This window comes from Scyliorhinus canicula, chromosome 8 (assembly GCF_902713615.1).
Source record: "Scyliorhinus canicula chromosome 8, sScyCan1.1, whole genome shotgun sequence".
In the NCBI taxonomy this organism is placed as follows: Eukaryota; Metazoa; Chordata; class Chondrichthyes; order Carcharhiniformes; family Scyliorhinidae; genus Scyliorhinus; species Scyliorhinus canicula.
Window position 1 is genome coordinate 90,593,234 of NC_052153.1, and position 14,909 is coordinate 90,608,142.

Genomic DNA, 14,909 nt, shown 5'->3' on the forward strand with positions numbered 1-14,909 from the left:
GCTGGCATTTTGGTACTGATCTTTTCTTCTTACCATTGAGGTTAAGTTGTCTTTGAGGTTCCGGTTGCGGCTATGACCAGCTAAGTCGCACGTTTGGCTGCTCCTGCTACAAAGGTGTTTTCGGGCCGATTGGAGGGCCCCAACGGCGCTGTAAGGACAAATCCCGGTGGGGGAAGGCTCCCTGAAGAGAACCAGACCAACTTTATGGTCGGTACCCGGAGTGGGGTGGTAAAGAAAGCAACAGCAGCTCCCAAAAAAAAGCGGGGGAAGAAGACCAAAATGGCGGCCGGTGGCGCACCCGAGGAATGGAGGAAATGGGCGGAGGAGCAGCAGGTCGCTCTCCTGCGCTTCTTTACGGAGCTGAAAATGGAGCTCTTGGAGTCAATGAATGCGACGACCACCAGGCTGATGGGAGCCCAGGCGACCCAAGAGGCGTCGATTCGGGAGCTGCAGCAGGAGATGACTGCGAGGGAGGAGGAGGCCACGGTCCTCGTGGGAAAGGTAGAGGTGCACGAGGCACTCCACCTGAAATGGCAGAGCCGTTTTGAGGAGCTGGATACCCGAATGAGGCGGAAGAACCTGAGGATCTTGGGCCTGGCAGAAGGCCTGGAGGGGTCAGACCTCCCGGGATATGTAGCAGAAATGCTGAGCTCCCTGATGGGGGCAGGGGCCGTCCCTTCGCCCCTGGAGCTGGAAGAGGCCTACAGGGTCATGGCTAGGAGGCCAAGAGCAAATGAGCCCCCGAGGGCGGTGCTGGTGCGGTTCCAGCGACTCAGCGACCGTGAGAGAGTGCTGGAGTGGGCCAAGAGGGAAAGGAGCAGCAAGTGGGAGAATTCGACGGTGAGGGTCTACCAGGACTGGAGTGCGGAGGTGGCAAAGCGGCGGGCCCGGTACAACCGGACGAAGGCGGTGCTACATGCAAAACGGATCAGGTTCGGAATGCTGCAGCCAGCGCGCTTGTGGGTCACCTACAGGAACCAACACCACTATTTTGAGTCCCCAGAGGAGGCGTGGGCCTTTGTACAGGAAGAGAAACTGGACTCGAATTAGACCCAGGGGATACTTGGCGGCCGTAGCCGCTCGGGTACTTTCAGCTGAATTCTTTGTTTGGATTTTGAACTCTTGCTGTGGTTTTTCTTCTGATGTTTTTTTTCCCCCCTTTGCCAACTTCCCTTAGTTATTGTTATTGTGGTTATTCATGGTTATTTATGGTTATTTATGCTGTTTGGTAGAGGGCGACTGTTAAGTACATTGTTATTTGTTATCTATCTGTTATTTATAATGATGAGTTGGGGAGGCGGGACGGGGGGGAGAGCAGATCGGGGATATGGGCTCCTAGGGGGGGTTCTTTACAGGCATGGACGGGGACGGGGGTGGAACTGAAGATGGCGGGGTGGGGTGTGGCAGGGCGAAAGCGCGGGCTTTCCTCTGTTTTCCCGCGCGCGGGGCAGAGGAGGGGGGAGGGGAGGAGTGCGGGGCGTGGCTAGCAATGGCGACCTTTCCCGCGCTGGAGCGGGGCCAGGGAGGAGTGGCAAGGGGGGGGAGGCCCCCCCCGAGCCGGGGGAGTCGGAGTGTGGCAGGAGCAGCCGGGTCAGCGTGAACAAGCTGACTTACGGGAGTACGATGGAGGGTACATCGCGGCTAGGAGGGGTCCTAGCCTGGGGGGGGGGGGGGGGTTAGGGAGGGACACCGGGTTGCTGCTGAAAAGACCAGAAACGGGAAGTGGAGGACTGGAGAGGTGGGGGGAGGGGGACATCGCCATGGGGAGCGGGTTAGAAGGGGAGGGTCGACCCGGGGCGAGCAGGGAACAGGACATGGCTAATCGGCAGGGGAAGGGGGCGGGTCGTCCCGCGACCCGGCTGATCACTTGGAACGTGAGGGGGCTGAATGGGCCGGTCAAGAGATCATGGGTATTCTCACACCTGAAGGGACTGAAGGCTGATGTAGCAATGTTACAGGAGACCCATTTGAAGGTAGTGGACCAGGTTCGCCTGAGAAGGGGGTGGGTGGGACAGGTGTTCCACTCTGGATTGGACGCAAAGAACCGGGGGGTGGCGATTCTGGTGGGAAAGAGGGTGTCGTTCGTGGCGGAGGAGGTGGTGGCGGATAAGGAGGGTAGGTATGTGATGGTGAAGGGTAAGCTGCAGGGGGAGAAAGTGGTGATGGTCAACGTATATGCCCCGAACTGGGATGACGCGGGTTTTATGAGGCGCCTATTGGGCCTCATTCCGGGACTGGAGGCAGGGGGCTTGATCATGGGGGGGGACTTTAACACAGTGCTGGACCCCGGGCTAGACAGATCGAGCTCAAGGACCAATAGGAGACCGGCAGCGGCAGAAGTGCTGAGGGGGTACATGGAGCAGATGGGAGGAGTAGACCCATGGAGGTTTGGTAGGCCGAGGGCGAGGGAGTATTCCTTTTTCTCCCACGTCCATAGAGTGTACTCCAGAATCGATTTCTTCGTGTTGAGCAGGGGGCTGATCCCGAGGGTACGGGAAGCTGAGTACTCGGCCATTGCGATCTCTGATCATGCACCACATTGGGTGGATGTGGAAATGGGGGAGGCGCGGGACCAGCGCCCGCTGTGGCGGCTGGATGTGGGGCTGTTAGCGGACAACGAGGTGTGTAAAAGGGTCCGGAAGAGCATTGAGAGCTATCTGGACTTGAATGACACGGGTGAGGTGCAGGTGGGGATGGTCTGGGAGGCCCTGAAGGCAGTGATCAGGGGAGAGCTGATCTCCATAAGGGCACACAGAGAAAGAAAGGAGAGGCAGGAGAGGGAGAGGCTGGTGGGGGAGCTATTGGAAGTGGATAGGAGATATGCGGAGGCACCAGAGGAGGGGCTGCTGGGAGAACGGCGCAGCCTGCAGGTCAAGTTCGACGCTGACCACCAGGAAGGCAGAGACGCAGTGGAGAAGGGCACAGGGCGCGGTCTATGAGTATGGGGAAAAGGCGAGCAGGATGCTGGCACACCAGCTTCGCAAACGAGATGCGGCTAGGGAGATTGGGGGAGTGAAGGAGAGGGGCGGGAAGGTAGTGCAGAAGGGGCAAGAAGTGAATGGGGTCTTCAGGGATTTTTACAAGGAGTTGTATCGGTCTGAGCCGCCGACGAGGAGAGGGGGAATGGAGGACTTCCTAAACAAATTGAGGTTCCCAAGGGTCCAGGAGGGGCTGGTAGAAGGGCTGGGGGCGCCAATAGGGCTAGAGGAGCTAGTCAAGGGAATAGGTCAGATGCAAGCGGGGAAGGCGCCGGGGCCAGATGGGTTCCCGGTGGAATTCTACAAGAAAAATGTGGACTTGGTGGGACCGGTACTGGTACGAGCCTTGAATGAGGCGCGAGAGGGGGGGGTTCTGCCCCCGACAATGTCGCAGGCTCTGATCTCCCTGATATTGAAGCGGGATAAAGACCCCGTGCAGTGCGGGTCCTACAGGCCTATCTCGCTTCTGAACGTGGATGCCAAGTTGCTGGCAAAGATCCTGGCAGCTAGAATAGAGGATTGTGTGCCAGGGGTAATCCATGAGGACCAGACAGGGTTCGTGAAGGGGCGGCAGCTCAACACGAACGTGCGGAGATTGCTGAATGTAATTATGATGCCGGCAGTGGAGGGGGAGGCTGAGATAGTGGTAGCGCTGGACGCGGAGAAGGCATTCGATAGGGTGGAGTGGGAGTACCTGTGGGAGACGTTGGAACGGTTTGGGTTTGGGGAAGGGTTTATTAAGTGGGTGAAGTTGCTCTACTCGGCCCCGACGGCGAGTGTAGTGACAAACGGGAGGAGGTCGGAGTACTTCGGGCTCCACCGAGGGACCAGGCAGGAATGTCCCCTATCCCCCCTACTTTTCGCACTGGCGATTGAACCGTTGGCGATGGCACTGAGGGGTTCAGGGGGGTGGAGAGGACTGACTAGGGGAGGGGAGGAACATCGAGTATCGCTGTATGCGGATGATCTACTGCTGTACGTGGCAAACCCAGAAGGGGGAATGCCGGAGATAATGGAACTATTAGCAGAGTTTGGGGACTTTTCGGGGTACAAACTAAATTTGGGCAAAAGCGAGGTTTTTGTGATACACCCGGGGGATCAGGGAGAGGGTATTGGGAGATTCCCCTTCAAGCGAGCAGGAAAGAGCTTTAGGTACTTAGGGGTGCAGGTGGCAAGGAACTGGGGGACCCTCCACAAGTTGAACTTTTCCAGGCTGGTGGAACAGATGGAGGAGGAATTTAAGAGGTGGGACATGGTACCGTTGTCGCTGGCGGGGAGGGTGCAGTCAATCAAAATGACGGTCCTCCCAAGGTTCTTGTTTTTATTTCAGTGCTTGCCCATCTTCCTCCCTAGGGCCTTCTTCAAAAAGGTGACGAGTAGCATCATGAGCTACGTGTGGGCGCATGGCACCCCAAGGGTGAGAAGGGTCTTTTTGGAGCGGAGTAGGGACAGTGGAGGGCTGGCACTACCCAATCTCTCGGGGTATTACTGGGCGGCAAATGTGTCAATGGTGCGCAAGTGGATGATGGGAGGGGAGGGGGCAGCTTGGAAACGAATGGAGAGGGCGTCCTGTGGCAACACAAGCCTGGGGGCCCTAGTAACGGCACCATGGCCGCTCCCCCCCACGAGGTACACCACGAGCCCGGTGGTGGCGGCCACCCTCAAGATATGGGGGCAGTGGAGGCGACACAGGGGGGAAATGGGAGGTCTGTTGGCGGCGCCAATAAGAGGGAACCATAGATTCATCCCGGGGAACATCGACGGGGGATTTCAGAGCTGGTACAGGGTGGGCATACGGCAGCTGAAGGACCTGTTTATAGAGGGGAGGTTTGCGAGCCTGGGAGGGCTGGAGGAGAAGTTTGAGCTCCCCCCGGGAAACATGTTCAGATATTTACAAGTGAAGGCATTTGCGAGGCGGCAGGTGGAGGGGTTCCCCCTGCTCCCCAGTAAGGGGGCGAGTGATAGGGTGCTCTCGGGGGTCTGGGTCGGAGGGGGGAAGATATCAGACATCTACAAGATAATGCAGGAGGCGGAAGAAGCATCAGGGGAGGAGCTGAAAGCCAAGTGGGAAGTGGAGCTGGGAGAGCAGATAGAAGACGGGACGTGGGCGGATGCACTGGAGAAGGTCAATTCTTCCTCCTCGTGTGCGAGGCTGAGCCTCATTCAATTTAAGGTGCTGCATAGAGCTCACATGACGGGGACAAGGATGAGCCGGTTCTTTGGGGGTGAGGACAGGTGTGTCAGATGTCTGGGAGGCCCAGCGAACCATGTGCATATGTTCTGGGCATGTCCGGTGCTGGAAGGGTTCTGGAAGGGGGTGGCAAGGACGGTGTCGAAGGTGGTGGGGTCCAGGGTCAAACCAGGATGGGGGCTTGCGATCTTTGGGGTCGGGGTAGAACCGGGGGTACAGGAGGCCAGGGAGGCCGGAATACTGGCCTTTGCGTCCCTAGTGGCTCGACGAAGGATATTAATTCAATGGAAGGATGTGAGGCCTCCAAGCGTTGAAACTTGGATTAACGATATGGCTAGCTATATTCAGCTAGAAAGGATCAAATTTGCCCTGAGAGGGTCGGTACAGGGATTCTCCAGGCGGTGGCAACCTTTCCTTGACTTTTTAGATCAGAGATAGGCGTACGGGGTCGTGGCAGCAGCAACCCGGGGGGGGGGGGGGCGGGGCGGGGGAGGGGGGGGGCAGCGCAGCAATGGTCGTGGGGGGACATGCACGACTGTAACGCGGGCAAGTCTGCTCGCTGCTCATGTCTGAAACTGTAGGCTGCTTTGTTTGTTAAGTTGTTGCTTGGGGGGGGGGGGGGGGGAGGGCTGGTGCGCGCGAGAGGGCGGGCGAGGGAGGGATATTTGCCTAGAGGGATTGTGTTGTAAATAATTTAAAAATTAGTAGGGGTAAATGTCTGTATGGAAAAACTCTTTCAATAAAAATTATTTAAAAAAAAAAAAAAAAAAGTTGTCTTTGAATTTTTTGGCAAAATTCGCCTAGAAGTGACTGTTTGGTCCTGGTCTGGGGGAGAGCCACCTGATGTGCGTCCATTCAGCACATTCATGTCACCGGAAGTCTCTCCATCACCATTGCTGTGTATGCCCTTCCCACCAATAGGGCAGACCCAACAGTGGTGGCGGCACAGTGATATATGGTTAGGAAGGGGTTGTCCTGGAATTCCTCAGGATTGATTCTGGATTCCTTGAAGTCTCATGGCACCAGGTAAAACTTGTGCAAGAAAACTTCCTGCTGATTACCATGTACCATCTCCCATAGCTGATAATACTCCTCCATGTTGAAGACCACTTGGAGGACTGAAGGTAGCAAGTGTGCAGAATATACTCTGGTTGGAGGACTTCAATGTCCATTACCAAGAGTTGCTCAGTATTACCACCTCAAATTGTACTGGCTGGGTCCTAAAGCACATAGCTGCTAGACTGGGACTGCTGTAGCTGGTGATAGAACTAACAAGAGGGAAAAACATACTGACCTCATCCTCACTAACCTGCCTGCTGCAGATGCATCTGTCCATGACTGTATCAGTAGAAGTGACCATCACACAGTCCTAGTGGAGACAGAGATCTCTTCAAATTGCAGTGGAGACAGACGAGAAAACTCTGTTCCTAGAAGAGTTCAACATTGACTTTCATTACTGAAAGTTGACAAAGCACCACAACCCAGAGCACATTTTGAGCCCTTGCCACCCTTGATGCTTCCTCCAAATGGTGTTCAACATGGCAGAGTACTGATTCAGCATACCGGAGTACTAATTCATTAGCTGAGAGCGGATAGTACATTATAATCAGCAAGAGGTTTCCTTGCCCATGTTTGACCTGGTGCCATGAGACTTCATGGGCTCCAGAGTCACTGTTGAGGAGGAAGTGTTGAATAGACTATCAAAAGCCCCCGTCTCGCCCTCTGAACAGCAAGCCCAGTCATGGCTGCTTCTTGCTTTTCCAAAGCGCCTCAATTACTGGGTGCCATCTCCAGGTCACTCCTGGTGCCACTAGTGATGTTGATCTCATTTAGGCCGTTTTCATCATGACATGGAGTCCGAACCCATGAAATGATCCACACTTCCTGACCCTGGATTTAAAATCCAGTCCATAGCTCTATTTTATATAATTCACCAGGTTATGTAGTGTTGCTGCAGTAAGGAATCAATTAGCTGGCAAATTGTCATGATATGTTAAACTGTACAGTATATCAGTTGGTGTATTGTAAATATGAGTGAGGTAAGGGTTTGTGCTGAGCTTATACTGGATTTCCATGGAGCTGGGAAGACACCACGGTCCTTAAAAATGGCAGGAAATATCTAGATTTGGAAATGCTGCCCCATTTGTGACAAACCATCCATACTGGTAGATGAAAGGGGGCAGGGCATGATTCACTTAGGCACAAATAACAAATCAAGTCATCCATTCAAAATTAGCTGAGGTAAAATGATCCAAATTTTGGCTGTTGCAAGAGCCTTAATCCATAGTACGGAGTCACAAATTGATGGAGTAGACACACAGCTCTTGCAGCATGGATAGGTGTAACATGTCATGATCTGATTTTTTTTTTAACTGCCTGCTGTTTAAACTTTTTTTAAAAACACAGGCTTGTAGTTATCACTGAGAGTTTCTGAAACTTCCTGCTGGATTACATTGACAGGCATTGGCTTTAAAAAAAGCAGCATTTAGCCGTGCACTTTCAGTAGAGCTCTTTGTTGGCATTTGCCTCAGGGCAATTATTATGTATTTATGAATGCTTGGCTGAGATTCAAAATGTACAATTATCTCAGCAGAGGATTCGGAGTTCACAGTTGGATAGCTTAAAGATACTATTATATGAGTAGCTATCTTTGATGTGGTTTGTGGCACAGGTGCTTCTTTTTATAAGAGATTAACAACTTGAGATTTAAAAGCTTTGAATAGATTTTATGAATGGATGTTTTTTCAGAAGAGAGAGAGGCGTATTAGATTGTTATAAATGTGTTATTTATCTCCACATGGCTGCTATGGTCTGCGCATTGCTGGATAATAGGTGAGCCATTATAGAATTGGCATGCAGGGCATGAGGATGGGTGAGGGGCATGAGTTGGCATGGGAATATAAGGGGTGGATGGTTGAGTTGCCATTGAGCAGGCATGAAAGGGTATGAGGTGGCTTGGGGTAGGTGAGAGGGTGTAAGATGTGAGGGCTAGAGGCCAAATACTTTTTTCCCCAGAGAACTGAAGCAGGCCTTCTAACTAACCCACCTCTGCTCTCACTCACACCCGGGTGGCTGCCTAAGCTCTGTTTCCAAGGCCAGTAGATCTGACCGCATCTCGCATCGGCCTCCAGAAATAAAATTCACATATCAGAGTAATTTTTTAGACAGACGGCCTGGCAAGTCAGGAAATTTTCCGACTCGAGCAAACAGCCTCAGTCCCCAAAATGCCTATCGTATGTTTTTGCCAGCAATACCGTTGTAATATTAACAGTGCTCAATGTCTTGCTATTTGATTTGGATGTAGATCCTGGTCCATTTACTCTTCTAAACTAATTTGCAATGCCACCATGTGCTAAGTGAACTTTTGTCCCAGCTATCCATCTCTTCAAACCGATTATCCTTTTCTACATTGAGGCCTCTTTGGTGTTTGGTGGTTAATTTTCATAGAATTTACAGTGCAGAAGGAGGCCATTTGGCCCATCGAGTCTGCACTGGCTCTTGGAAAGAGCACCCCACCCAAGGTCAACACCTCCACCCTATCCCCACAACCCAGCAACCCCACCCAACACTAAGGGCAATTTTGGACACTCAGGGCAATTTATCATGGCCAATCCACCTAACCTGCACATCTTTGGACTGTGGGAGGAAACCGGAGCACCCGCAGGAAACCCACGCGCACACGGGGAGGATGTGCATACTCCGCACAGACAGTGACCCAAGCCGGAATCGAACCTGGGACCTTGGAGCTGTGAAGCAGTTGTGCTATCCACAACGCTACCGTGTTTGGTTCCTTATGGTTTACTGGAAGCTGCGTGCACATCCCATTGTATCGCTTGTGTGGACCCTTCCTGTTGATTGCCTTAGTCCTATTTCTGTTATTTTGTCTTTATCGTTTTTCATCCATGGATCGTTAGTGGAAAAATACTTTTAAGTCTAGCAGAGGAAATAAGGATCTCAAAGTGTCAAAATAGTAGTGCACTATTATAAAGTTGTGTATTTTGGGCAGAAGAGCCCAGAATTTATGGCACACGAGATTGAAGAGGTTTGTTTTGACTGGTTGGCTGATGGCCAATGGATTGGTCAGGGTCAGTATTCTGCCTGGAAACCGACAGCAATTGATTCCTGTCAGGTGGGATTTTACAGAGAGCCCAGGATAAGCTGAAGTGGCTGAAAAAATCAAATGGTTAATTTGTTTCCTTGTATTATGGATTTATAGAATGCCATCACATTTCTTTAAATGTTTGAAAGCATTCATTGTACAATATGTCACTATTTGCAAAAGTAAGGATTCACAAACGAAAGAGAATGGAATGATGGACCCGAACAGCACTGCATAGAACAACGCACTTCTTCAAGTCTGCACTAATGTTTTTCTCCACGAGTCACATCATTTGATCCCACTGGCTTACTCACTTCATATATCAAAGAGCAATACAGCACAGCAACAGACCCTTGGGCACTCCAAGCCTGCGCCGATCATGAGTCCCATCTAGACCAACCGCTTGTATTCTTTTGTACCCCGTCTGTTCACGTGCCTTTCCAGATGAGTCTTAAAGGTCATTAACGTATCTGCCTCAACCACCTCACTTGGCAGTGCATTCCAGATGACCACCACCCTCTGTTTTAAAATAAACTTCCCCCGCACATCTCCACTGAATCTGTCCCCCACCACCTTGAACTTGTGCCTCCTGGTAATTTTAAATTCCACCCTTTGGAAAATCCTCCAATTTTTCACCCTATCTATACCCTTTAATATTTCTTATTTTATTTTATTTCTTATTTTAAAGAAACCATTGTAATCATCAACCAGCGGAAAAGAGGAAACAATTCATCATCAACCATTCAGATCATGAAAATATCAATTGGTTACCTTTTCAGTTCTAATGAAATGCTCAACTCTCCCTTCACAATTCTAACTCTTCATACTTGGTAACATCTTAGTGCTTCTATATTGCTGTTTCTGTTTTTTTTTCATATCCTGCCTATAATGTCATGCCCAGAACTGCACACAATATGCCCAATTGTGGGTCAACTAAACTTTTCATAAATTACTTTATCAGAGTTACAAAGCCAGAGCTGAGAGTGTGGACAGTGGCAAATCCCTAATTCAGCTCCTTGCCTGCTCCAAAAACCAATTCAAATTGAATTCAGTTCATGGCCTCCACAAGAGAGACATAGCAGACCCAGGCATCACACCTGACCTCATGCTCATCTTAGCCAAAGGGCCGAGAAGTGATGTGGATCAACTAAACTGCTGTACGATTCCACCACTATCTCCTTTTTTTTATTCCATGCCTCCTAGACATAAAATAAGGACTCCATTTTCCTTTGTTGTCTTATGAATGATCCATTAATCTTTAGTTTTTGGTGAAGTTGGTTGAGGTGGTGGGAAATGTCGACCGGGATATTTGAAGAACATTCAGTTTTTGTGTACAGGGGCATTGGATCCATAATATCCACCTGGACCAGAGGAATTGGTAAATAGGATTTTGATTGCATATTTCATTCAAAGGATGGCAGATCTTACAGTGCAGCGCCTCCCTTGGTATTGCAACGAGTTGACATGCTAAATTATGTATTCTCATCATGCATTGTCACTGAAAATAAGTTGCATTATGAATTGAACTATCTGGAAGACTATTTTAAGGGTGACTTTGTAAATTATTTAATAATTTACTTATCATGTGTAGAAACACTTTGGTTACAAGTTCTGATCATCCGTTTGACAAAATAAACCATATGCTTAGCTTTGAATTGGCTATAGTTGTACTGAATATACAGCTATTGTAACACCTCTATATGGACACATTAATACTGAGGGACATGTCATTAATTAACTGTGCTCTGTCAAATTATCTCATTAACAGGACCACAGCGAGATGCACAAGCAGCAAGAGAGTTTATTTTGAAGATGTTTGTGGACCTGAATCCAGATAGTGACAAAATTATCTACTCTCACTTCACATGTGCCACAGATACAGAAAATATACGGTTTGTCTTTGCTGCTGTCAAGGACACTATCCTACAATTAAACCTGAAGGAATATAACCTGGTCTAGTTTATTAACTGACTTGGTGGAAAAAAATAAGAGCAACTGTATTATCTGTGAAAATAATTTGCATTATGCTAATTTATTGCCATTCTGGACTCTGTGCGCTTCCACAGAGTTTTAGTAAATATTATGATTTTATTTAACAAAAATGGGGCATAAGATGCTGACACACCTTTGCAGCACTAGTCCACTTTTTAGGCAAAACTTTGTGACTTCATGTACAATTTTCACTGTAAATTCCAATTTCAGCACTTGGAGGGTCGGGTTTTCTTTTGCTTCTTTAAGCACACCCCTTCCTTTTCTTCTCCCCAAAGGAATATTTGAGGTACAATGACCCTTTTTGTGATCTGTTCCTCTTGATGCTCTATGGTACACAGAAAAAATGGCAATGTTTTTGTCAGGAACCAAGCTGCCATTGGTATAATAATAGTGTTTTTTTTCTGATAGATGAAAGTATTGTTACTGTGATTTTTAAATTATTAATACATATAATTTAAACATCAAGTTTCATGCTAAACAATCTGTCTTCATCTTAAGCTATAAAGATGGGAGCTTTGAAAGCAATAGCTGATTGCTCATCTGTACATTTTGCCACTCTTGGATTCCCAAAAACATGGATAGATTTAGGTAAGAGTACATACAATATTGAGAATGTTGTGTACTTGTAAAACAGTATATGGGGTTCAATTTCTATTTATTATGTGCCACTCTATTGCTATAACTAGAATTGTTTTACTGAAATATGCCAAACAAAATGTTATGTACACTACATTTGCTGATTTTCAAATCTCTGCTTGGGTCTTTTTTCTTAGAACTGTAGCTGGAGACATCATTGACATACTTACTTTGCACCAGTGTAATTTTTAAATGTTACTTTTTGGGCTTTTAGTGAGGAAAGTTTTAATATTGCCACTCATGGCATTTGTTTCACTATTTTTGAATTTTTAATATATAAAAATTGCTTTACTCATGCTAAAATCATGTGGCTCATATCGCAGTAACTGCACTTGAGCAGAAGATAAATGGTAAGCAAATAACATTGCAGTATCGGCTCCTAGATTCTTCTAAAAGCAGTTTTGTTGGACACATGCCAAAACAAGTGAGGGAAAAAAAACTGGTGCTCTTCCACATTGTATAATATTTGCCATTAGCTATGTATTATTCTTTAACGTAGGCTGATCAGTGTCCATGACCAATTTTGTATCTTAACTTTTTTACACATATGTTAAAAGGTACTGTAATCATGTTTTGATAAAATCTTGCCAGATCCTTAATTTTAAACCAGAATGGTTTTGTTTGCCATAACGTCATGGAAAATGAACCTGTATCATTACTTTCATTCTAATGCAACATGCTTTCAAAATCTGAGTCCTGGGCTTTGGTTACTGTTTAAAGAGCAGAAATGTGAATGGATACCACCGTTTTCAGGGGTTTCTTTGCTCTTTGAGCTGAAAACACAGAGATTATAGATAGGTCAGTTAGCTCATTTTAAACTATCTGCACTGTCCATTGTCAAAGGTGGGATGTCTTTGTGCATGATTTTCTGCTTCAAAAGAGTAGCTTTTTGTTTCTATGGAGTACCAAAGTTAATGGTCAGTGATTGTCTCCCTTAATTCCTGCACCTCCACCGAACATGCATTTGTGCTGTCATAAACAAACTATAATTTGTAAAACCTGGCTGTAGGCATAGTGTAATTATTAATGCTGTAATCATTATGTGTGAATGCGTATATATATTATATATATGTGCACACACGCGCGCACACATCCATATTGGCTTTGTGATAATTTTGGCAGATTGAATGTGCTGTATTGATATGTATCTATGTAATTGTATTGTAAGTCTTATAGCTAATTCGCATTTTGAATAATGTTATTTACTTTTTTACGAAAAGTGAATGTAAATTTTTGGCAATTTATTTCTCGGCTAGGGATTTAAAAAATTGTCATTTTGAAATTCAAGGTAATTATCACAGTGCGGTAGTTTGATTAATATACATCACCACACTCTGATCAAATAATTCTTTTTGAAAAAATCTAAGTCCCTCCTTTCTCTCCCAGAAAGTACAAATACAAAGTTTAATCAAACGACTCAGCCCATGAAACAGACAGGAAATTGGCTTCAGTATTTTTTCACACTGTCTTGTGTGAAAGAAAGGAACTTGTCATGGAGCAATCCTTCTGAAATTAAGATGAGTTTTCAAAACAAAGATTGTATTCTGGGGAATGCCATATGCCAAATTCTTGCAACGGTAGTGTTTGATGGGATTAATCAGAATGTACAGAATGTACGTATTATCAGTAAATACATCCGAAATTTGTGTTTTTTGCCTTATGATGGTGGATTCAAGACTTTGTGCCTCATAATTGAAGCCTGAGACAAAGATGGTCCCTTGACTTGCTGAAACATCTGTGTTGTGTTGAGTGTCAGAAGAGAAAGTTAGATGTCAGCTTTTAAGCTGTTGGTAAAGCACCCGAGGGACCAATGCAGTGTTATTAATTCCTATGAAAGGAGAAAGACATTATTTATACTGTTGATGTGAAGTAAATCCAAATCAAGCAGCTACTTGCCATTTACCAGTTTATGTCACCGACTGCAAACAAATAAATGAAGTTAGGCATGCTGTATGTAAAGGTAAAAGGATGATCAGCAGCTTGGTCTACTATTGTAACATCTACATTTTTCTAATTGACCAGAGTGTACATACATAGTATGTTAATTTGGCCTGCCAAAGACCTGTCTTCATTTATTTATTTTTAACAGCTCTGTCAATTGGTCTTTCTAGAATTTAAGCATGTTGCCATTTCCAGAGGAGATGATGAAAACTCTTAAGGAAGTTAAATAATTTAATTGAAAATTGTTGGTGGGATTGTGGCTGCCAGATGAATTCTGTTCATAATGTAGAATTGAAGAGATCTAAATCACAGTATAGTGAAAACATTGTGCACCATTGGCAATTTCTTGTAGTGCCAGATTCTTTTAAATGCTCTGGTAGGACTTGTATATTTAATTCCTGTTAGATAATTTTAACATGCAATATTTAAAAAAAATCATATTTGCTGTTTTTAAATTGTTAAATGCATGTATTGTCATTGTTTGGGGAAGGGAAATAGTTTTTGGAAAAAGCTAACATTGTATATTAATGCCCCAAATGATCTTGCTGGTTACAAATATAGTATTTTTTGGCCATAATTTTGTACTGGTTTCATTTGATGTCTCCTGGTTGTATTTTTCTTCGAAACTGCTTTTCATGATACTGTACCTGGAATAAAATTTTATTCCACTGATTTTTGTCTTCACTTAAAAAAATTCATGTTATTATCCAGTATTTTTTCAGCACGTGAAATTAATAATTGTCCATTAGACTCTCATGGGAGACAGTTGAACAGTATCAATGTAGTAGCACAAAACAGACTTGTCCCTTGTCATGGATTGTATGTTCAATAAAATGGATACTTTGAATTTTTAGTGCTCCACATGTTCATTCTAATATTGGTACTTAAGGAATTATTGCTATTAAAATTGGGCCGTGTCCTGATAAGTGCAAGACAAAAAGTTTCAGCAACGTGTCTCGTTTTAGCAATCGTTATTTTATATTCAATGTAAACGAGTCTGTATCCATCATTTGTAAGGTGTTTAATGTTGGCATTAATTTTGACCTCTGTTATTTGCTGTACAGATCAATTT

General features: G+C 46.3%; 1 protein-coding gene across 4 annotated transcripts in view; it reads left to right on the forward strand.

Moving 5' to 3' along the window:
- LOC119970383 (guanine nucleotide-binding protein G(q) subunit alpha) overlaps positions 1–14,684 on the forward strand; it is a 318,243-nt gene extending 303,559 nt beyond the window's left edge. For all 4 annotated transcript variants that reach the window (XM_038804914.1, XM_038804913.1, XM_038804916.1 and 1 more), the window contains one exon: positions 11,037–14,684. In XM_038804914.1, coding sequence (XP_038660842.1) covers positions 11,037–11,227 — 191 coding nt within the window. In that variant the 3' untranslated portion in view covers positions 11,228–14,684. The remainder of the gene's footprint in view (positions 1–11,036) is intronic.
- The last annotated feature ends 225 nt before the right edge of the window (positions 14,685–14,909 follow it).